Below are 24,897 nucleotides of genomic sequence, written 5' to 3'. Positions count from 1 at the left end.
TAACCTACTTTACTTAATATAAGAAAAAACCGTTACATCAATAAAGGAGGTTAATCAATAAAGGATTCTTACTTTAGACCGCAACCTAATTCCTAATATAGTAGTAGGACGAGATTCCTCTAGCTTTGTCACGCTTAAAAAAAGGCTTGTCTCTATTTTGATTCAAGATAGTCTTGATTGAGGGTTAGAGTATGAACTTATGAGACATGTTCCCCGAATCTTGGTGGATTTATTTTCTATCTCACATGGCATAGTTGATAGGTCTGAAATTTTCGGACAAGTAAGATGCTTAAGGACATTCGTCAGTGTTTCAAATTATAACTAGTCAAGCAATAAAAACAAAATTCAATACTACAAAGAGAGTGTCGTGGAAAACAGTCATGAGTGTTCGATTCAAGTGATAAGGTTCTTTGAGCAAGCAACAACACTTGAGACATGTTACTGATGTAAAATAAAATGGCATCATGCGTTGTAAGACAACCCAGTCGTTTCACATGAAGGTGTCAAGCTGCTTCCTACGACTTAAAGAAACTTTCATAGAGTCTAGGTTTGTTATGTGTTTGTGAGTGTGGCATCGACCCCACCTCACAATTATATTTATTCTTGTCCTTCTCCTTCTCGTCCACCCTTTAATCGAATTTAGAGCCCCGACATTGACTTTCGTTTCCTTTACTAATAAGTAATATAACATCCAGTGCATGAAACTTCTGCCACTGTAAGATCTATCGAGAATACCGTAATACAAACTCTAACCTTCACAGGTGAGAATTACCCACTTGACCATTTATCTTTTTCACTCTCTTGGTAATTTTGTTTGTGGGGTTTGGATTTTGGAACTGAAAACAATAGGCAAAATGTAGGGTATTGTTCATGTCATGTCGAATGATTTTTGAAAACCTATTTTCTATGTGAAAAAACGTGTGGGGTCCACATTTTAAACCCTAATTTAGTTTCAAGACTGTTTAAGTTGTTTAAGGAGCGCAGACAAAGGAGCAGTTAAGGCATGGCTTCATTAAGGTGAAGACGATTGATTGGTGATTCTTTCTCTGTTTTTTTTTCTTTCCTTTCTGGGTATCGTGCTTGTGAATAAGATCTTGGACCTTTTTGATCTTTTCTGTTAAGTTCGTTTAATCTCTTAACTGACATGTTTTAGAAACCAAAAGTCAAAAGATGATTTGTTTAAAACGCGTGTTCTGTGGGGTTTTTCTGGTTAAAACGCGTTCTTTGCTTTTAGGAGTCTCGATCTTGATTTGATCTGAGATCTGAATTGGGTTGGATGAAATATTATTGAATCCCAATTATGGGCTTTTTTAACGTTAATCTTTTTCCTTTTTCATCACCATCAAACCAGTCGAAAAGTTTGGGGCCCATAAGCCCAATGGATGGGAATGGGAATTGAAGGTGAAAGAATGGAGTTTTGATTTTCGAATTCAAGATTTCCTTCGATTTATTGTCTTTACATAAGAGACTAACTACCTTTGGAGATAAAGGATCCCGACCCACATCGGCAGAGCTACCCCAGGGCCAAGGGGGCCATGCTTCCCCCTTAGACAATCTTCTCTTTTTCTTTTCTAATTTTTTAAAATTTCACTCCTAGCTATCTTTTTCTGTGTGAAATACTAGTATTTGTTGACAAAAAATATATATATTAGTATTTGCCCCCAAGTCCCCTTTCCGTCTGTATTTATATATATTTATATATTTTCCTTTACCCACTTTTCATATATATGATATTTTAGGACTTGATTTCGATTAATATTAACCCAATCTTATAGTAAAGTCCCCCTCCCCCCTCATCTTTTTGATTTTTATGATGAAATTTACCCTTTTAACTCCATTTTCATGTGTGAAATTTTAGTACTTGATTTCGATTAGATGAAGTTTTTTATAGTAAAGATAATGTGTTTTTTCTTAATGTTTTGTTATTTTTTGGTTGTAAGACCAACATCTCTTAGTGAAGAGGTTGCGGGTTTGACTCTCGCTGAGGCATACTAATACCCCTATCCCCAACTTAAATAAGCCCCTTTGTACAAAAAAAAATTTGATAAATGGTTTTTTTTTTTGAAATATTATCACTACTTAGATCCTTTAATTGTAGAAATTTTGTAAGTCATTTTAGTCCCCCATGAGGGGAGCAAGGACGGGAGGGGGGGGGAGAAGGCCGAGTCTAGATCGTCTCTCTCGATAGGGAACACTGTATGCTTCCTAAACGACTGTTGACTACCATAGGGTTAGGGTAATGGAATTTTTTTTAGTGTTTTATTATTTTTTATTTGTAAGACCCACATAATATGTGGTTGTAACTCCGTCAGGAGAGATGATCCACACTCCAGAATGCCACCCCCTTGTTTATAGAGTTTTCTAAATTTTTACTTTCGCTCTGTGTGAAATACTATTATGTGGTCCTTTAATTAAAGAAAATTTTATAAATAAAGACAATAAGGAGAAAAATTATTATATTTTATGTAAAATATCAGTAGTTGGTCTTCATCAATGTTAAATGCTGGCTCTCCTCAATGTTAAATCTGATTTTGCCTTGGCAATTCTAGTCTTCTAGATCCATTTGCTTTGTGTTGTGTTTTTTTCTTTTGGGTAATCAGTTGGTTTGTGTTGTTGCGTACAATAAAACCTGTAAAATTGCAGTACGTGGAAATCACCATGGGATGTATTGGGGGAATGGATATGGATATGGATGTGGATGTGGATGTGGATGTGAGTGATCATGGTCCATTTGATGGCTTTCTGAAAAAGACTAGCTATAGCTAGCTACCTTCCCCCCATAGGGCTCGCTAGGCTTCTGTGTGGTTGAGAAAAACCACATTAATCTTGTATCTCTCATGTCTCATGTCTCATGTCTCATGTCTCATGTCTCATGGGGAGCAGAATGATGTTTTCTGTTTCCCGCCCCTTGATTTTCCCTTCCTCTCTCCCCTTTGGGCCCTTTAATGTGTACCTTTTACCTCTGAGAAAAGGATACCCACAAGGCTTCTTTTTTTTTTATCCTGGGCTTAAGTGGGCCCAATGAAGAATTGACCATAATAAGTTAAAAGAGTTTAAATAGGTGCAATTCACCAAAATAACTAGTAGATAGAACCCTAGAAATTCACTTCTACTCACTGTGCCCTTATGATCATTCAAAGTCAGCCATAAAATTATATGATTGAAGATACATATCCTCTGACTAGATGACTATGTTTTCTCTGTACTTTTTTACCAGTTATTTAAGAAGAAAATCCACTTCAGTGCTTTGATAAGGTAGAAAAGATCAGAGAAGCACACCTGGATCCCAACTGATCAAGAAATCGCAGCACGTACTCATAGATTGTTACTCTCCGCCCTCTTATTGTTAAAGAAATGCGCTACCTCCTTTTTGGCCATCCAATGCCATCAACAGGAAAAAACATATACATACGAGATAAGTTACGTGCTTCACCATAAAAGACTATGACTTATCTTGCTTCACCATAAAATACTATACCCATAGTGGAGCACTATAATGGTTTGACTATAGAGGAAGAAGAAGCAATATATAGTCATAATTGAAATAGTATTTCTATCCAAGATCATATAGATCGATTAAAAACACTTAGTACAATAATTGTAAAAGATGATGATGAACATACCTTCTTTAGGATCCATTGGAGACGAGGCACATCATAATCTTTTCTTTAGTCTCTCACTTTGAACGAACTTGAAGTTGATTCTACGATCAACTTAATGCTATATCTTTTCCTCTATACTCCTCCCTATTCACTGGCTTGATAGAATAACCTCTTTGAACTAACGTAGAGAATAATGTGATCAAAATTAGGGTTTAGAGGAGGGACCTAGCATCCTTTATATAGGCAAGCCCCTTAGATCGTCCATCAAGATCTAACAATCCTTATCAGCCGGCCCACACTAGCCAATCCATATAAAAGTTTTAATACCTATATATTACCCATATCAGACCAATAAGAAAAGCAAATCAGAGTGTAACACAATCAATGAAGCCCATCTTATGTGGAATATTTTATTAATATTTTAACAGTAACAACCAGGATTAAAATAAAGATGGAACTCTTGTATCTCTAACCCTAACCTGTTATTAAATAAAATAGAGTTTCAGAAGAATGTTATATAACAAAAAACCAGGGATTAAAATAAAGATGGAACTCTTGTATCTCTAACCTAACCTGTTATTAAATAAAATAGAGTTTCAGAAGAATGTTATTTAACAAACAAAAGCAAGGATTGTGGATCATGATTGCAAGCATTTTTCTTATCATTGGAGGAATACCCAATCTAGATTATGTTAATCCATCTTGCATGATCACTTTGGAATACAATCTATTCTACTATGGAGAGCTTTAAGAACTCAAGTAGGCAGCAGGTAGATAGTACACCTAGTTGAAAGGCCAGAGAAAGAGAACTCTACTTAAAGTTACCACTTAAGTATAAATTAATTACATAATTTCATTAAAAAACTGTCTTCTAATTATATATGTTGGAGGTGTATGCTTCTGCATCTAATTATCTCAACGATCTTAAGCTATCATGCCACACCATACCACACCATACCATGCTATGATTATAATCAAGTTAAAAGGAAGAGGAGAATGAGAAAACTATTTCTATATGATACTTGTTAGATATAGTTTTGTAATGATAAGGGAATTATACGCATTATCAGATAGTGATCAACATACATATATGTATATCACACTTAGATTGTGCAAAGTAGATTCATGTACCTTTAAATTGATATTAGAAAACATAAATTATGTCTAATCATTTTGCCCATAAGAACCCTACTTTTGCAAGAATAAGATTTGTGACTTGTGAGTTAGATTCATTCCCTTGGCCTTTTGCTATGGATGCTCACATAATTATTTATTCTTTTTCCATAATAGGAAAAATATCTCAGCACCATTAATGTGGAGATGCTTTTCTTAACACTTCTTTATGTTTTGATATATGGGGTTTGTGTCAATGTTTTCTCCTTTATAAATATGTGGGTCCTTATAAAAAATATTTCTTAATATCATGATTGATATCATGTGATGAACTTTTCTTTATAGAATGTATTTTAGAACCATTGAGAGTATAGTATGTATGATTTGAGTGGTTTAGATACACATGATTTAGGTTAACATTAATGTACCATTCATATATAATTGTTATTAGGAAAAAGTGGAGAATGCATTTTAATTATAATTGTCAACTCGAGATATGGTGGGCCTCATGGTTCATGTGAACCAAAAGGCAATTCCTCCGTCCTATGATCTGCCTAAGCAATTCCTAAATTGTATAGGTTTGCTTTTCTTTCTTTTGTAGTGAGTGTTTCATAAAGTGTATCATATAATATATTGCATATGTAATATATACACAAGCCTATATGGGTAAAGGGTGGATACAAAGAATGGATGGCAGGTGTTTGTTAAAATGACTTGTCATCTTAAAGCACAAAGATGTGAGAAAGTTGGTTTGAAGAGTGGCTTTTGCAGAACATATAAGACATATTCTGTAAGACGAACAAAAGCTTGATAAAATGATCTAGATAACGACTGTTGTCTCTCAATATATACCAGACTGACCCCTCCTCACCCCTATGGGTCGTGCTTCAGTGCTGATTGAACTGTTTCTACGGTCGAGATCGAATTTGGACCACCTATTTTATTTGTTCTTTTTTGTTTTTGGGTTTCAGTGGTGTAGTTCTAAAAAAAAATCCAAAACGGATGGTCGAGATTCAATCTCGACCACCAGGATTGATCCTCACTATTTGCAGCTCAATGCTGCACATTAATTGCACAACACCGAAGCCAAACGACACCCTATCATTGCTTGCAAACCCCTTCACCTTGTTCTCCGGCCATGCACCTTCTCAAAAAACAAGATGTTTCAGATTTTTGGGTCCAATGAGAAGTATTTCCAGGACTGGGATGTATCAGTTCTGTAGTTTAGAGCAGATGAACAGTGTGCTTTTTCATCTCTCATTTAAGATTTAATTACATTATCCTTTTTGCCTTTCACAATGCCCGCAGCACACACAAACACTTAGTTTTCCAGGCTATGTTTCTTGAGAGAAGTCTTGCTATAATCTTTGGGTGTTCTTGACTCTTGAGAGATCTTCATTGTATTTTGTTTATCATGCCATGCTCGAATATAAGAATCTATGTCATCTTTACTTTGCTTTAGTTTTTATCTTTCTTGCTGTTTATATTATCATGCACTAAGACATAAAGTACATGCTTTGGATAATGCAACATTTGAAGAATGCAATAATACATCCTGTTATGAGACTACCAATGAGTCAATTTCATGGTTGAAGGTCTCTCTAACTTCTACTCCATCAGTTAACTTGAAGTGGTCTTCTTATCAAAAGAAAATTTTGACATGAGATTAAACCAACTGGAAGATTAGATCGATTCAATGTATTCAAGGCTGGCTGAAACCATTATCGTATGTCTATTGAATTTTTCTAGTCATGTAAAAAATGATTCTTGAATTTATTAATTTCTGCAACTTTTTTTTTTTTCCAATAAAGTGACATTAAAGGAACAAACAAAGAGGATATAGGCATTGAGTTTTTGGTTCTTGTTTTTCATTAAAAGGGGAAGATATATAAATTTTAGAACTTAGAGTGACATCTACCAAAAAAAAGAAAAAAAGAGTGACATGGTGAGTAGAAAGTTACAAATATTGGAAGATGTTAGCTAGCTGATCATTCAGTTTGGTATTTCAAGGGCAATGGACCTACCATTCCTTGTTCACATCCATTAACTTATAAATAAGAAATTCCGAGCACCTATTATGATCTAATTAATAATGTCTATTAGCTAAAACAAAAACTGCCTTGACCATCAATTTAATTTAATAGGTGTGCAAAGAATAACTCATCTCCAATGTTGTTTATCATCAGATGATCTTCAAACCCAGAAAAAAAAAAAGTGATTATTAGACTATGTTAAGCACCTCAAAAAGTTGTCAAGATACCTACCAAACCTAATTAATAAGATTGCTACCTATAGATATATACATCCAAGTGAAAGCAACTAGTCGAAAATTTTCCACATAAAATTTTCAGTTCCAGTAGCCGACATGGTCACCATCAGTTCAACTGTATTATTTGAGTCTCACCTATCCTATCCCTGGAAGTAAGTTTCAGGTATTTTTGTACTTCTATAATTCACCCAAATCTGTAAAAAGAAAAGTATCTATGCTATGGTGCAACTGATGTCTCTATGAACTCTGTACATATAATAAATCCCTCTTGATGCAGAAGTTAATGAAACCAGAGAGAACTGAAAAATATGTTATTCTCTTTAAGCAGTATTTTATTTTTGTAGCTACCAAGAATGTTTTTAGTTCATAGACACCTACACCATCTAACAGAACCTCTCCTATGCACTAACGCAGGACTATTCCAGAATTAAAAAAATCACTATTTTAGGGCTAAGGCATTTTCTTACTGGTTGTAGTTTTTCAACAAATAGCAAATAGATATAGTTATTTCAAGCCAAACCCAGAACCATAGTCTTATGGTAAAAGTTCAGTTTGTAGCATGGATGGAAAGCTGCTGCTTAACTGCATAAAATATACTGAATACCAGATGCAACTGCGGCTTTTTATTGGTGTTTGAAATGATTCTACTATTAATAGATACCATTTAAGATAATCCTTTCCCTCTTTTACTTGATTTTATCTTAACAGGATTAGGGTTGTTGTTTGAATTTATATAATGAGGTTTAAAGGTCAATAAGTGAGGGAAAAGAGAGAAGACTAGAAGGGGAACATTGATGACATCGCATGGGGACCTGATAAAATAAGAACACTGTCATAGTCATTCTTTTTATACCTTCCACTCTCAATTTATTTAACCCTTGTCCTTTCTCTTTCATTCTCCATACACTAAATGCTCTTTGCCTTCTCCCCCAGCCCTAGCTTCCTTCCTTTTAGCTACTGAAAGTTTCCGGCTTTCCTTCTCCAATTAGGGTTTCCTCCTTCAAGACTCAATTTCAGTAATGAATTACATCTTAAACTGTTATCATTCAATGTCAACAGTTCCCCTGATCAGGCAAGAATCAAATAACAGGTATTGAAAGAGCTCACACAGGGACGAGGGTAATACCTTATCCTTATTCTCTTAATTCTGATCAAGAAGCCTATATCAAAAACAGGTAAGCACACATGCAGATGCCCTTTTTGACTATTTCTTTTCTTCTTTTTCTTTTTGGGGGGAGTGGTTGGGTGAATAGCAATACAGCATGACCTAGGCTTTCAGGCTCTGGTTTAGGGTTTCTCCGGATTTGATGTTTACAGGTAGCATAACAAGGTGTTCATTTCATCTTAAAGCAGGTCTGAGGTTAAAAAAAAAAAAAAAAAAAAAAAAAAAAAGAAACGAAAATTAATAATATCCTCTCCATCAACTAGATCCCATGTTGTTTAACTGATTGCACAAGGATCTAGTTACCATACATCACAGATTGTGCAACTGAATTCCATGAAATGAAGGAGTCTCAGAGAGAAAGAAGTTAGCCCTAAATTCAGAGAAGATAGATGTCACAGTGGAAAGATAATATCATTGGCCAACCTTCAATGGCTAGTGTGCATATACGTAGAGAAAAGGGGAAAAAGAATCAAGAATTTTCAAAAACAGTACAGGAATTCATGTACTGGTGTCTCAAACCGCTGGGGAAAATGTTAAGCCTAAATTTTTCCAAAGCTGCTTTCAGGAAAGATCTGAAAAAGATAATGAAAAGAAAGTCTTGTGTTGGCGGTGTAGCTGAACTCTATAATTTATTTTTTTACATGAAATCTGCAGGCTTTAGTAGAAAGAAAATAAAAGCTAAAGTAGTTGTTCTTGCTAGCTAGAGCTAGCATGGTTGATTCGTTTAATGGTTTATTTATCTTGTTTACAGCAGTACCAAAGATGGCTTCATCAAGCTCTTCTGGGTCACCCTGTGCAGCCTGCAAGTTCTTGAGGAGGAAATGCATGCCTGGTTGCGTCTTTGCACCATATTTTCCTCCAGAAGAACCACAGAAATTCGCGAACGTACACAAGATCTTTGGTGCGAGCAACGTAACAAAGCTACTCAACGAGCTTCCCCCTCATCAGAGAGAAGATGCAGTGAATTCCCTAGCCTATGAAGCTGAAGCACGAATGAAGGATCCTGTTTATGGCTGTGTTGGGGCTATCTCAGTCCTACAAAATCAAGTTCAGAGGCTTCAGAAGGAATTAGATGCTGCTAATGCTGATCTGATCCGCTATGCCTGCAGTGATATCCCTGCAACAACCGCCCCGATACCTCTTCACCACAGGTCATCTGCAGATTTTGGTAGAAGGGTAGGTGATGGAAGAAGTTCTTTTTATCAAGCTTCAGGTTTACCTCTTCCATACCCTCCTCCTCCATGGCCTGATAACTCTTCTGGAGATATTCATGAAAATTGAAGAGACAAAGTGTGGATCAAATTGCCATCTTTCGAAACACAGAAGCACTTAATTAGCTAGTGTTCTGCTGTCACTCATGGTATGTTATGGTAGTGTATGATCTTGTGATTTGTGAAGGCTAGCTAGCTTTCAATTTATATATAATTCTCAGATACGGACTGTTCTTAATTCGCTAGCTCGATTTATGTGGTAATGCTAGTTTGTTTGGCTTATTAGGGTCATATTAATGAGTTTCTGTGAGTGTTGAGTGTGAGATATATATGGGTTTTTAAGGTCATCTCTGGTACCAACATGGTCTGTTACAGTGTGTATTATCATTTTCTAAGAGGTGATTTATCAATAGAAGTTTTTCTGTGTGTGACATGTGAAGATGGTGCAATTCTGGAATTCTACTTCTTTCTTTCTTTCTTTTTCCCCATTTCTCTTGGAATGCATTCAATTCTAGCTAGTTGGTTTGTTTATTTTCAAAATGAAAGAGGAAATTTTATTTTAATTGAGGGAGGGGGGGGGGGGAGAGAGAGAGAGAGAGAGAGAGAGAGAGAGAGAGCGATTATCTAAGTAGGATTTGTCTGGCTATATCTTAGGTTTGTGTAGATTATATAGTGATTCTCATTCAGAATATTTGTCAAAGCTGATGACCTACGGTTTAGGCCTTGAATTCAGGAATCTCATATTAAAGTACTTCAAGATTTTCAGTTTAAGACAGTTCTACCCAACTGTCAGTCTTTATTATTGGATTAAATCAAGCATTAGCTTTAACACTGGAAAATTTTGTCACAGTTGATCCACCTAATATAAGATTACAAGTGTTCTCTCCCTTTGTCTTGACACTTATTGATATCATGTTTATTAGAACTGAAAACTGATGCATGGCACTGTAAATTTGTTGACTTTGTTCTGTTAGCTCCTACAGCTGCTGCTTCTTCTTCTTCTGTTTAAATCTTATTGCCTGTGAACCTCAGTTCCACTGTCTTCTATCTTGTCATTATCTGAAACAGTAGGTTACAGTTCTCTAATCTTATAAGATTCATAAAGGGATTGATCTGTCATGTGAAGGACTGATGAAGATTCGTGCATCAAAAGAATTATTAATTGCATATCCAACATGCAATGTGACCTTCACCTTTCTCTTCCCCATTACTCCTCTCCTAACTTTTCACTATTGTCAGTAACACCTCTTACACAAAAATGTCCGATCCTTATTCTCTGCCATTATACGAACACCTCTCAGACATTAAGGCACCAATCTCTCTCTCTCTCTCTCTCTCTCTCTCTCTCTCTCTCTCTCTCTCTCTCTCTCTCTCTCTCTGTATGCTTGAACCTGAAGTTGGATTGAGGAGTTAACTAGTATATCTGTATATATGCATATGCATCGAATTTGTGTATTTAATTACAAGATTACACATGTACCGACGAACCTTAAAAAATATACCCAATAATTGCCCTAGTCAAGCACATAGTACACATGCATGCATTGAAGCTTATATGAAGGTATAATAAATTATGAAATCAATCATTTGAGGCTGATTATATTTACTAATTAATCATGGCTTATACTGGTGAGTTGAGTTGGTTCACATGCTTATGTGCCAATCAGTTGAATCAATTTCTTGTGTTTTATATTTCGGTTGGTACACCACACCGTTGTAGCTCTTAGGTCAAAACATCGAAACAATCTCTCAGTAAAAATTATTATGGTAAAACTGCGAGAAGCAACAACCTTTGGCACCAAAGTCACTCTAAACTACCAAAGAACCTCAATTATGCAGTGACTAATTTGTTTGGTTCATCTCTCTTGAGGGAAAGTTGAAAAAGGTAAAAACTGAAAACACCAATCGGTCGGGGATGGCACAGTACTTTGAGTAGGGAAGGGTTTGAATATGGGAAACCAAATCTTATCCAGAGATTTCCCTTCCACAGTGAAAAATCTTGCATGAATTTATCTTTCTGTTTCTCTTGTTCTTTTCTTATCAATAAATATGAAACACATGCAGACAAAAAAGTAAAAATACTTTTATGGGTTTTCTTCATTTCAAAGCTTTTTGTACAGTCTGTGTAGTACGAACATCACCTGGCCAGTAACAAGTATGGCTCTCTGAAGCTTTTGTTCGCTCGTCTGAAGAATGCAACAGTTCCCCTCTTAGATTTATCAAACCCTGTTGTGAAAAGAAAAGAAAGAAAAAAAATTGGAGTAAATGAACAGTTGAGATAGCAAATTATAATGAGAAAGACAAGAGGAATATAAACGGCCCATACATTTATAGAGCCTCACATGCCCTGTGTGATGTTGATATTTGTTACTGCACCAGGTGACCCCTACACATTGCTTCAACTACAGACTGGAAATCCAGATGATGATTAGTACCATTAAGTCCTTAACGATGAAAGGTTCCATAAAAGCTTGAACTGATCAGAACACGTACAGCACTCTTAGGGTTAGATGGTTCATTTTCATTACCATAATAAGAACCAACGAAGCCTGCAGTGTTCTTGATCACCTGATTGCTAACCTGTTCAGTTGTTTTGCCAAAGCATTGTCTACAGTATAGTTTCAAAATAAAGGACAGAGGACTTTTACAATCTGAAAGAAAGTAATCATTTGGGTGCGATTCAACTAACTTGCTGCCAAAAGCTTCCACACAAGCAAAGTTTTTTGGCCGCGTAGTTTAGCAGACGTCTCGATCTTCTGCCCATTAGGGCGAAACTCGCATCCGCCCCCCTCTTCCACCTTCCTCCTCTTCCCACCTTCTTCCCCTCCCTCCTCTGCTCGCTCTGCCTTCGTGGTTTTCTCTTTCTCTGTTTCGCAATGAGACTCACTTGTCTCCTCTCTCCGCCTCTTGTTTTACCTTCTCTTCACCACCCCCACCCCTCTTCGCTTCTCCTCCCTCTCTCCGCCCTCTCCCGTGCGGTTTGCCCTCCTCTCTCCCCGCTTCTCCTCTCCGTTTCTTTGTCTCTCCCCGGTCTGCGCGCCGTTCTCTCCTCTTTTTTCTTTCTTTTTTTTTTTTCGGTTCCCTACCTCCCTCTCCTTTTTTTTTTTTTCTTTTGCTTGTGTTTTTTATCTTTCCGTCTGGCTTTCCGAGGTTTCCTTTTGTTTGTTTGTTTTTGTAGTTTTCGTTGCGGTCTTCACATAACAACTCCTTTGGTTGCGCATTTCTTTGGTACACACACTCCAACACTGGTACAGTTCTTCGTGTGTCGAGCTTGACTCGCCTATGCCGATGGGGGTTCAAACCTTCTCCCACTTTCGTTGCTACCATTCACAATAGGAGTTTTTGTCCGCCCTTGCGGCGTTTTGTTGTCCCCCTTGTGGGTGTTGTGTCCCCCTTGTGGGTGTTGTTTGTTCTGGGTTTTGTGGACGTGATCCATTTTGGGCTTGACCCAACCCTTATCTGTTGGTCCTTTCTCTTTGATACTCTACACCTTTGGTCATTTGCCGCTCCTTGGTTCGGTGACCTTGTGTCTTGCTATGTGTTTGTCTTTTTTAGCTTATATATGTTTGGAAGGCATTAGGGTAAATGCACATTGAAGTTCTAATAATAGGAACCCTAGATATAAATGTAAGAGATCATCCCATTGCCCATCATCATTTATTGTTGTATTAAATAAATCAAGCAAGAAAATCGTTTCAATCTCCACATATATGGTCCTTTCTACCAATGATACTCTACACCTTTGTACATAGCAACGATTCACCAGCATTATATATGTTGGAAGGCAATGATACAATTGAAGTTCTAATATAAACCCTAGATATAAATGTAAGGATCATCACATTGCCCATATCACATTTTGAATTAAAATTGTTGTAATCATTACTTTATATGATTGTGAAATTAGTTCAATCATTCGAAATATGATTACTTAATACAATCTATCATCTGTCACCATATTCATGGATAGGTTCACTTGATGGAAAGAAATCTATCATATTTTTGTGTGGCTGCAGCTGAAAATGTGTGAAAGAATTGACTAGAATTTTATCTTCTATCTTCTATATTGAGTTCTTTAGGTTTTAGTTTGAGATGATGGGTCATCAACCCATCCTTAGTATCACCACATAACAATTAAGAATTTACAATTATCAAGTACAATAAAAATTTCTAGAGATTCTATAATCATTACAAAGTATGATTATAGAAATCACCCTAATAATTAAATACTTGAAAATATAACTTGTGACATCTTTACAATTATATCATTAGCCCCCACAAGGTGATCTAAACAAAAATCCATTGTCCATGTATACAAGCCGGGAATATGAACAGAATAAATCCAATTCTGGTTGGAGTGTTCTCCTTCTAGTTTCATTATTGATTCACAGAAAATTAGAACACTCAAATAATAATAAACTTCACATTGTCCTACACTATAAATACTAAAGACAGTTTAAACTGGAAGAAAGAAAAAAAACCAAGGCAATCTAAATCTGCCGTGTAAAGGGGTGTATCTTTATACATTATGCGATTTGATTAGGATATTATGACCACTGATTTGGGCAGAGCATCTTTTGTTTTGGGTGGTTGCCCTTGGACACATTTGAGTTTAGATTCACACTAATGGCAAACAGTCTTCTGTTACACTAGGAGTGAAGGTATTGGTTGGGATGATTAATTTTGCATTGATAAAAAAAATAGAGCAAATTATACACCATCTGCTATTTTTAGGGTGAAACTCTTGACCATCAGCTATTATCTCCAAAATTACATGACACTCATGCATAATTACAAATTACCTACAGTTAAATTCTGCTGTTAAGTGAAGTGTCAGATGACCTAAATGCTCTTTAGACAATAAAATAACTTAATTGCCCACATTTAATACTTTCCTATATCCAACTTATTAGGGGGTGAAGGAAAAATTCCTTCACCCATCTTCTACCTACCCTTGCTGAAAATAGTTCATCACATGCAGGTACCATATTTTTTTTGGTCTCTCCTTCATTAGTCATCTCATTTACTATAAATCATTAAAAAGTTAGTCTCAACCCTAATTGACCCAATCCCGAACCAAAATTTGTATTTATCAATTCTAACCCACCCTAGGGTTAAAAATACAAACTCAAACCTTGTTTTGATTAAAAAAGGGTCACGGCAGTTCGCAAGATTTCAAATTAGAAGTTTTTCCTTAAAAGAATATTATTTTGATTTTCCATTTTTATTTTCATAGCGGCCATTGGGAATAGAGAATACAAAAATGCCGTCATGCTACCACCAAAGGATTGACTCAATTGGCAATGACTAAAACATCTTAGTGAAGAATACAAGTGTTTGACTCTCGTGAGTGGTATATATAATTTGACTAATGAGGGCAGAGCTTTCCAAGCACCCATCCCCTACCCCCTAAATTTTTAAAATTTCTTATAAATACCCCCTTTGGCTCCTTTTTCTCTTTCTTCTTTTGTCACTCGGCCCTCCTTCTATGTGTGAAATATTAGCACTTAGCCCTTTACTAGAGAAAATTTTTAATAGAAAAATCATTACAATCTTCTTCGATGTTGAATCCTGGCTATGTCCCTAATGACAAGTTGAAGCGTACTCAGACAAGGAGGACATGCAAGTGAGTCTGGTAACATTCTTAGAAAACGTTTTTTAGCGTTCTTATGTTCTTTCGAATGGAAGAACGGGTTAAAGGCATTTGTTAAAACAGTTTGTTTTTCTGTTCTTTAAGAGCATACCGGTCGAAAAAGTTGTCTGAATAACACCTTTTGCAGAACATCAAAAAGATGTATTTACCAAAGAATAAAGACGGAAAGTTAGAAAATTGACGCCGATTGAAACCTTATAACGAATTTTATCAAACACCAACTTATTCTAATAGTGTTCTGTAAATATTTTTAGAACGGATTTATCAAACACCCATTTCCAGGGAAAGAACGCGGTCTTTTAACACAAAAACACTAAAAAATAGTTTTGCATAAGAACTAGTAGTCTCTTAAAATGGAATCGTTACCAAACACATACCAAACATACTGTGCGGCTTGGCCGGTTCAGCATTGACCTGGTTGGTACTTTTAAATAGGAAAGGACCCATTTTCAGGCCCGAATAAAAGAGGCCGGGCTGAACTGCATGTGGCAGATTGCTATTTTGAAATGCACGAATGCCAACTGGGACCTTAATGGCTTAACAGCAAAGAGTTCTTGCCACCTATTCCACACGTATATCTGAAAAAATCCAGGCAGAGATGAGCTTATCGTGCCAACCATCTAAGGTTAGAGCAGACGTTTGGAACTCAGATAACTCAGATTAAACCAAAACCCAATAATTGTAAGCACGAAACGTCAAGAAAATTAACAAACAGAAAATGTGGCAATGGATTTCAGAGTTCGAGACTGATCATCAGATCCTTCAAAAGAGACCCTCCAGACTTGTTTCTCATGCAAGCCTTTAATTCCCTTTCACCAGCACGTGTCTTTGTCGATCTAATCTCTCCCTTCATACGTGTCTGCCCTTTCTTCTCTTTAAATACTCTCCCTTGTTTCACACAAACAGAAAAGAAAGAAAAGAAGGAAAACCCAGAAGCACAGCCATGGCCGATAACCCACAACAGTTCTATGGGCGTCAACAGCAGCAGCAGCAGCAACATGGGATGGAGGGAATGAGAAACATGTATGGTGATAGAGACAGAGATAAAGGTCAAGGTCCTTCAACTTCTCAAGTTGTGGCTATTATCACACTGTTACCCATTGGTGGTATACTTCTCTGCATCGCCGGTTTTATCCTGACGATCACCCTCATCGGAATGGCTTTAGCAACGCCGGTTTTCGTGTTGTTCAGTCCCATTTTGATACCAGCAGCTTTAATCATCGCCTTAGGAGTGATAGGTTTTCTCACTTCCGGTGCTTTTGGGGTCACAGCACTGTCGGCGATGTCATGGATCATCAACTACTTACGTGGAGCCACTGAGAGGATCACTCAGAGGATGCCTGAGCACTTGGAGTCCAACTGGGATTACGCCAAACAACGCATGCGTGACGCCGCAGATCAAGTGGGCCAGAAAACTAAGGATGTGGGCCAGGGAATCCAGAGTAAGGCCCACGAAAGTGGTAGGGCCCAGGAAGGAGGTCGATGAAGATGGTTTTAGTCTTATAGATGGGGTTCGTTTTCGACGGTGGATGCCTTTCTAGTGTATTGAGTAGTAGGTTTTCTTTGTGATTATCAGTAATTTTAATAAATGTAAGGGTTACAATGGAAAAAGTATGCGGTACTAGTAACTGCAAGTGCTAAGTGGAGATGTTGAGTGGGTCCCAGTGTTATCTATTTTGCCATAAGAAAAAAGAAAACGTTGTTCTCTATCTGCCGTTGGATCTATGTTGATTATGGTTGCTTTGCATCTATGTTGATTAAATCCAAGCTTTACTGAGATGCAAACATTTGGTTGGAACTTGGAAGAAAGGTTTCGTCTAATCGCACTGTTTGGTTGGAAGGAATTTATTTTAGTGACCATCCTCTAAAAGAAAAGATATTTTAAGGAAATGGATGGAACTCAATGAATAGAATCAGTAACCATAGGATCATATTTGATCACCCTGATCCTGTGAATTGATTGATCTTGAGAGAATCTATAGATTTGACCTTGAAACTGTGAAATTCAAATAATTTTAAATTTATAACGAGGTTACTTGATTAAGAGTAAGAAATGGGTTATTAAAAATCAAACTCATGATTTCAGAGAATTAAAATCCGTAAAAATACGTAAACAAACATACCCTACTGAAATTTCAGACCCTAAATAGTCACATGAAACAACAATTATAAAACTTCACTTTCTTGGTTGAATTTTGTCCACAAGCCAAACACGATGAAGTTGCAGTGGGAAATGGGAAAAAAACAGAGAAGCAAGTTTATCTAAATACCGAGCTTTTAAGTAAACCAGGAAGCAACATCTGAACAGAGATAGCCAGGTTATCCCAAAAATCAGAGGTTTAGTGGACTCTACATTAGAGGAAGTATAGCTGATTTCACAAATGGCTGACATAGTTTGAAAGGAGAAAATTCAATACAAGAGCTATATCACCATGGTTGCTGTATTTCTGATATTCTAAGAGTTTGCTAGGATTCCACAGAAATTTTCACCCAGAGTCTTGAGTTTGACACTGAGATTTTGGGTGGAGAGAAGAAAATACCAGGATTAAACTGAGAATATTTGTTTGCTACACTGTTGTATCCGGATCCCTGGCAAGAGATTCTGAATTTGACTTCCCATTGTTCGGAATCCAAAATGTAAGAACAGTAGATGCAGCAACAAACATAGCCCTCCGAGGTGCCCACTTCAAGCAATTTGCAACACCAATGTGACTATTCCAGCATGAAACCTGAAAAAGTAAACCAATTAGTAATCACATCTTCATTACCACAACCTTACAAACAATCAGTTTCAGAAACACTGCAGTACAAATCTGTTCTGGATGAAAGGTCAAGACAGATGATGACAAAAGAGCCCTCTTGCCAACTTGCTCAAAAACATATTTCCTTTTTCCAATAGTAACATTGACTTTTTCCCAACCCACAAATCCTTCCCCACCTACAATCATAAAAACTCAAAATCTTGCTGTGGATGTAAGGCCAGACTGGACCTCATGCCTTCGCTATCACCTGAAGCCACTCCAACCAGGCCAAGGAAGAAATTTTGCTCTTTGGAATTGATGGCCCAATTTTTATAAGTTTCATATGATGGACATGTTCCATCCAGAAAAGGATATACGATGGACACGAATGACTCATAATATATATTTTTCTCTCTGAAAGGACATTTTACACCTCCAAAAGAATTGGCTTCAATTTCCTGGGAACCTTGAAAAACCATACATTATATGATTCAGTAACCAAGTAAACAAGTAGGACCTCCTTTCCAAAATTGGCAAATCCATTTTTAAAATAAAGTACGTATGGGGAGAACTAGTGTGTTGCTAAAAGCCTAAAACTCTTAGATACACAAATAAGAAAGTCCTGAGGTTAATCTTGATAAATCTACCCTCTCCCATTTGGCTGTCTTTGATTCTGTCCGTTCCTCTCTCCTACAGCTCACTAGGTTTAAGCTTGGTTCCTTTCCTGTGACCTACCTCGGCCTCCCCTTATTCTTGGTAGACTCACCTGTCACCTTTGCTCCCCGATGCTTGACCACATTCGGAAAAAATTCCCAACTTTGGAAAGGGAAGCTCTCCTTCACTAGTAGAGTGATGCTCATCCACTCAGTTCTCCAATCCTCCTACCTTTATTGGTGTGGTATCTTCTCCATTCCTAAATCTAACATTCGTGCCATAGAATACCTCTTTTGTGCCTTCCTTTGGAAAGGCTAAGAATCCTCTCACTTCCTTCATCCCATTAGTTGGGTTGTCGTTTGCTATCCAAAGTCCGAAGGGGGCTTGGGTAGTCGTTGTATCCAAGATGTAGTGTGGCTTGCCTCCTAAACCTCATCTGAAAGATTGTCTCTAAGCATAATTCCACTTGGGTTTCTTAGGTTTACTCCCACATCCTCAAATCGAATTCTCTCTAAACCACTCGTATTCCTTCCAACTCATCCTGGGTCTAGAGGAAGCTCTCACTCCATCGTCCTCGAGCTCTTTCTGCAATCTCCATCCAAATCTCCTATGGTTCCTCTAAGTCCTTCTAGCTTGATCCATGATATCCGATGGGTATCTTGTTCACTCTTTTTGGTCCCCGTACAACCTACAAAACCCGCATCCCTAAAACCGCCTCTCTCTCCTTGTTCATTACAAATGGTTCCTGGTCCCCCCCCCCACCCAAGTGTCACACAAGTCTGGAATTCCTTTCCTTCCCTTTTGACCTCTGCGACCTTACTATCTGGCTTCTCTCTCCCTCCAAATCCTTCACCGCCTCCTCAGCTTGGAACCTTATTCGGTCCCCCTCTCCCCTTAACCCTTGGGCCTCTTTGGTATGGTTCAAAGGCCATATCCCTTGCCACTCCCTCACCCTTTGGAGAGCCCTCAACCTTGCTCTGCCCACCCAAGCCTTCCTCATTAGCCACAACATCCCAGTTAACCCTAACTGTATCCTTTATTGGAATGGTTCAGAGGACCTCAATCACCTTTTCTTCTCTTACCCTTTTTCCCATTGCATTTGGACAAAAGCCCTTGCTTCTATTTGGCCTCGGTTGGGACGTTCCTATGGTTTTGCTCAAAATTGGGCTTGGACTCTAAGAAATTTTTTGGATTCTCCATTCACGACCAAGTTGGTATGCTAGTCTTTGGAGCCACCATCCACCATTTGAGGTGGGAGCGCAATCTTAGGAGATGTACCTCCAAATCCCGGCCTTTGGACGCGATTTGGAGTGCCATCTATTTTGATGTATCCTTAGCTTTCTCTGTCCCCCATCCCCTAGTTGTTGACTCCCCAAACAATAGGCTTATTGTTAGATCCTGGGGTCTCACCTCCTCTTTCTGGCCTTCCTCTGGATAGGCCGTTGGTTCTCTTCCTTTCTCTTTGTATTTCCTAGTTTGTTTAATTTAATTATTTAATCATCCAAAAAACAGTTTTAAACTTCAAAATTACGTGTATATTTCCAGTTATTTTAATGTTTCAAAATTTCCAGAAAACCAATTTCATTTATCCCCAACGAAAAACTTGTCCAGCATTTCACTTAAAGTTGAAAAAAATTTAAAGCTTCCACATTGTGCATCATATTTCAACCAGGAGAGGAGTAGTGCTATGACAACGATTTAAATTGAACCCTCCCACTCTGAATGTGGTTGCTACAACGAGGCACCATACAATATCCTGGGTATTGAATCATCATTTAAGCATACCTCATTCCGCATGTTGATACTCCATGCATGCAAGGTTCCATCTCCTGAGCCTGCATAAGAGAATAAGGACGTCAGTCTTAGTCTCTGACTAAATAAAAGAATTAAGTCTTGAGATGCAACTTGTTTACTACTGATTTGACCAAGCACAAATCCTTTTAAGTGCTCATAATGATAAAAATCAATCCCATTAACCAACTACTATTCTGTAGAAAATACTTAGGGTAGATCCATATAAAGCTTCATAATTAATCATAAACTGTGATGATACCATTTCATTTCATTTCATTTTATACTTTCAGCAAAGTAGAAGTTGGAATCTGAAGTTATCAAAACTGAAATAGAAATCAATTAGTAAAGGAGAGAAAATGCACTATGTAGCAAATCTCAATCAAGTCAGATCAACAAACAGCGTTTTTTTAATGAATAAATTCCACAGAACACAAGAAGAAGAAGGATGATGGCTATGAGTAGTTGCGTCTCTCTGGGGAATAGGGTCATTGAATACAAGAGAGTAATATCAATGTAGATGGTAAGTTTCTCATTTCATTTGATGGAGTAGATAGGAAGATTTGGATAAAGAAATTTACTTGAAACAACGTATTGCCCATCTGGGGTAAAAGTTGCTTCTATGCCTGAATTTGAAGATGGTTCCAAACTGAAGCCACATCGCTGCATAGAGGAAAATAAAATTTTAAAATAGACTGATATATTTCTAACTTCCTCCACAGCCTCTCTTACCTTTCTCCCCCCTTCTTTTTCAAAAGAAATGCTATCCAAATAAAAACAGATATGAAGACAAATATGCCAAAGCATGGGAAAAGCTTGCCCTTATAGCATCATTAGAAATCTTGGTAACTGACCTTCTCCCCTGCATATGCATCAAGAACATAGATATTGCTATTTGTCGTTGTCAAAAGCATAGATTTCCCATCATTGCTGAATTTGATATCGGAGACCTCAGCAGTATCTCCACCAACAAAAAAGGTGTCAAATGGACCCTACATTTAGGAAGCATAATTCAGTCTCCTGATTGATATTGCAAATATAAAATTTCTTTTTTCAGTTTTTTTTTTCCCCGAAGGGGGGATTATGGTAAGGGATAAGAACCTTATCATAAGAACGTGAATCAAACAGTTTAATAGCACCTCCTTCCATGGCTACCGCGAAAACAAGACCTTGCTGATCATATGCAACCGTAGGCCTACCTCGCAAATGGAGGAGTCCCTGAAAACTAACAGTGAGCACAAATCATGACTGTGTAATTGCATTATGAAATAAAACTTTCATTCTTCCACCTTTAATTAGTTGTGTGACAAGTACAGTACTTCCAGAATGTGATGCAAACATGGTTACGGGTAAACTATAGCATAGACTCATTTGGATTTCCCGGAAAGAAAGAGGGTACTGGTCGTATTCAAAATTTCCATACGTTCAGTTTTCAACCCTATACTGTCACATGGTCATACCTAGGAATCATATAGTCACAATCATCATCTGCTGAAAGTTGACCATAATGAAATGATACAATTCATCCCATTATTGCAGAGCTTCTTATATGAAATTAAATACCAACCTGGCAAGCATTTACACGAAGATCCCATATTCTGACACTGTGGTCAAGTGAACCTGACATGAAGCTGTCATTAATTGGAGACATGCAGAGTGAAACAACTCTACATCCAAGACAGAAAGAACCAATATTAGAAAGACAGTAGAGTTGATTATAAAACCCCTCAGCACGGCAACAAGATAATTGAAAACATAACAAAAGACTGAGAAGAGGGGGACGAAATCCTTTACAGTGTGCATACATTTTCTAGCTAGTATTCGGTAGGCACAAACAAGTATTAGAAGCCAGGAGGATTTCAAAATGACAAAGAAGTGCTTTGCAGTCAGACAAACAGATCATTAAAAAATCAATTCATGGACCCAAAGAAACCTGACACGCTTAGATGTCCACACAGCCAATTCCTTCCACGGTAAAATACATATTTTGAGACTAACCACAGATATTTTTTTTGTAGTTCAAAGACAATAACAGGGGAGAAAAATAGAAATCAAGAAGCAAGTCACTGCATGCCGTATAGATAAGAGCCTCCCAAATGATGTCTTAGTTCCACCATTTCAAGTGATTTCCTAGGTTTTCCAAACTCCATTTCTTCCTTTTCTTTTGACCAAACAAATCCAAAATGTACTTCACCCCCCTATTGTCCTTCTAGACCATAAGGCCATGTTTCTGTTCATACTAACTAAATAACAGAAGAGTAACAGAATAGATTCAAAACCTCTCTTTGTGCCCTTTGAAGTAGCGAAGGCATCGGTTATCATACATGGAAAGATATCGCAGGGGTTCTGGCAAATCAAGAAAATAAAAACAGTTGGTCACATTTATCGGAAACATTGTAGTAACAGATCTCAACCATCAAATTTAAATTGAGAAGCTCACCATCACCGGTATCTGTCTTGTATCTCGAAGAACATATAACAGAGTTTGGATGGTGTGTGAAGCATATACGATCAGCACCATGCTTCTTGTGGTATGTAGTCTTCAACAAACTGAAGTTATACAACACCAGCAGGACAAATAAATAGCTTAATTAATTCATGAAAAAAAAATAGCGACTCATTGCATCAGTTCAACATCTAACTCTATATATCTACGAATTTAGTTTCCATGTTAAATTTGAGACAAATCATGCAAATGTGTGCTCAAATGCTCTGCTAGAGTTATAAACAAAACAAAGACAGAAACTAATATATTGACAGACAGATGTGTTTCAGAAGTTAAATTACAACAATCAACAAGGCAAAAACAAATGCGAATATGAAGCAATAATTTCCCTCAATGCCACATGCCACCAACCAATCCAAATTCAATAAAAGTAGAAAAAAATAAGGAATAACTAAACAATGCATCTTGTGGTCAACACAATGATGAAGTGAAAAGTTGCACTTCTTTTGATCTCCACTTGTCTGATTCCCAAGAGCTATTTAACACATGGATTAAAAAGAAGGGTTAGAGAACAACTTGAGCATGAATTGCCATTATTAAAAGCTGTACATTTTTAAAGTACACAAATGAAATGACAGGATGTATCCTCACCAAGAATAAAAGTGTGTTATAAACTATAGAGCCATTAGATAGAGGATACAGATTTTTTTCACCAACCATCGGTACCAACACAATTCTTGCATAATTAAAAACTACATCACAGCTAAGATGCGAAGAAAAATAATTTAAGTCTGATAGAGGAACAGGGTAGACATTGAAGTTCAACCAGACATAGAACTCTAACAAGTGGCATTATCAGTCATGCCCAGTTGAGCAATCAATCAGGACCAATGATATAATGAGTTATTATCTGCATTGTCATGCTTGAGCCTTGTTTTCTTCTTGATCGCAACCATAACATACATAAGCTAATAATTGCCTATAAGTTGAATAAACAATTTCCATACAGAAACACTAATTTTATGTAATTACCCCTTTTCGTAATAGTTAATGCTTTACATATCATAATCTATGAGTATAAGACATCCAATGGCATCACAATGCACAATATTCAAAAATCCTGACCAATCGATTTCAGAATTGAATACTCACGTAGCATTTGCAATGTCATAAAGCCGCACCGAGTCATCATCACTAGCAGCAATCAGTAAATCATTGGTGCGATGAAAATCAACTGAATTGATTTTTCCACCCTACGAATCACAATTCAAAAACGAAAGCTTCAAACACCATAACAAAATTACCCTCTAAATTGGGGTGGAAGGCTGAGCTAAATGCATTTTTCAATTTGGAAAGGAACAATCCACTGTAGTAGTCTAGGGTAGAGAACCAGCTAACCAAGTTCTACACTTTAGAGAAAAACCTCTTGAACCTCACAAGATTTTCATATAATAAAATCAAAATATCTTGAAATTGCTATAACTTGAAATTTAAATTAGTTCTATTCTGTACGCACGGCTCTTCCATACGAGAAAGCGTCTTCTTTTTATAGTTTCTTGTATCCCCACCCCACAAAAAGGGTCAGAACATCGGGGATGGAAATTAAAGAAACAAAACTCACGAAGTCTGAGAAAACGGCTCCAACCGCCATACTCCGTACAATCTCATCATCCAGTTCTGTGAGTGCCGTCGTCGCCATCAGTGAATCCTGGAAAATTTATGAGAAACAAAAAAATTCAACAATGCAAAATGAAGATCAAATAGCATATCTCGTCATGAGAGTAACGACTGAAATTTTGAGGAAGGAAAACGAAAACACTTAGAAACGGAAACACGTCACGCCATTAAACTCTGTAAATATACAAATTTTAGGGTTTAAAGGTTCACGATTTACAAGTTTTTAATTAATTGATTCAGAAAACCAAATGGATGCTCACTAAATAGCTGCCGCAATGAGATTGGTGTGATGCGTTCTTCGGAGAACTGGTTTCGCTTGAATGCTCGTAAGGCCGCAGGGGTGACTGCGTTTGATTCAGATGAAGTATGCCTATAGACTGTATGAGTGTGAACTGCAGAAGCACTAGCCGCTAGCGACCCGCGCAAAGCACCGGTGGAACCTGTATCGTTAGAAATTTAGGGCCTGTTTGGCAAGTCCTCGAAAAACAGTTTTGGTGTTTCTTGTTTCAGAAATTGAGCGCCACCACCAAAGGTTTCCTAATATTAATAGGTATCTCTCGAGTTTGAATAATTTT

At 37.2% G+C, this 24,897-nt stretch overlaps 3 protein-coding genes across 4 annotated transcripts; 2 read left to right on the top strand and 1 right to left on the bottom strand.

The window, feature by feature from the left end:
* The first annotated feature begins 7,905 nt into the window (after positions 1 to 7,905).
* LOC149007116 (protein LATERAL ORGAN BOUNDARIES-like) lies at positions 7,906 to 9,761 on the top strand. Of its 2 annotated transcripts, none has more exons than XM_089165602.1 (2): positions 7,906 to 8,159; positions 8,904 to 9,761. In XM_089165602.1, exon 2 carries the CDS (start codon positions 8,912 to 8,914, stop codon positions 9,428 to 9,430), a length of 519 nt encoding a protein of 172 aa, XP_089021728.1. In that variant the 5' UTR covers positions 7,906 to 8,159; positions 8,904 to 8,911; the 3' UTR covers positions 9,431 to 9,761. The 2 variants fall into 2 exon arrangements, with proteins under 2 accessions (XP_089021728.1, XP_089021727.1); XM_089165601.1 differs by having other exon boundaries at positions 8,901 to 9,761.
* A 6,195-nt stretch (positions 9,762 to 15,956) lies between these two features.
* Positions 15,957 to 16,499, top strand: LOC149007115 (oleosin H2-like). Its single transcript, XM_089167018.1, has one exon. The coding sequence runs from the start codon at positions 15,957 to 15,959 to the stop codon at positions 16,497 to 16,499; it is 543 nt and encodes a 180-aa protein (XP_089023144.1).
* A 312-nt stretch (positions 16,500 to 16,811) lies between these two features.
* On the bottom strand, positions 16,812 to 24,817 carry LOC149007114 (Transducin/WD40 repeat-like superfamily protein). The gene is made up of 11 exons (XM_089166907.1): positions 24,583 to 24,817; positions 24,267 to 24,353; positions 23,798 to 23,898; positions 22,640 to 22,749; positions 22,479 to 22,545; positions 21,767 to 21,866; positions 21,301 to 21,417; positions 21,054 to 21,191; positions 20,781 to 20,862; positions 20,194 to 20,243; positions 16,812 to 17,742 (listed from the first exon to the last, which is right to left on the bottom strand). The coding sequence occupies exons 2-11, from the start codon at positions 24,342 to 24,344 to the stop codon at positions 17,581 to 17,583; spliced, it is 1,005 nt and encodes a 334-aa protein (XP_089023033.1). The 5' UTR covers positions 24,345 to 24,353; positions 24,583 to 24,817; the 3' UTR covers positions 16,812 to 17,580.
* Positions 24,818 to 24,897: the final 80 nt, after the last annotated feature.

This window comes from Hakea prostrata, chromosome 8, assembly GCF_041222555.1.
Source record: "Hakea prostrata isolate BN-2017 chromosome 8, UWA_Hpros_2, whole genome shotgun sequence".
NCBI lineage: Eukaryota > Viridiplantae > Streptophyta > Magnoliopsida > Proteales > Proteaceae > Hakea > Hakea prostrata.
Note: the sequence above shows the minus strand (reverse complement) of the source record. Positions and strands in the feature narration are given on the sequence as shown.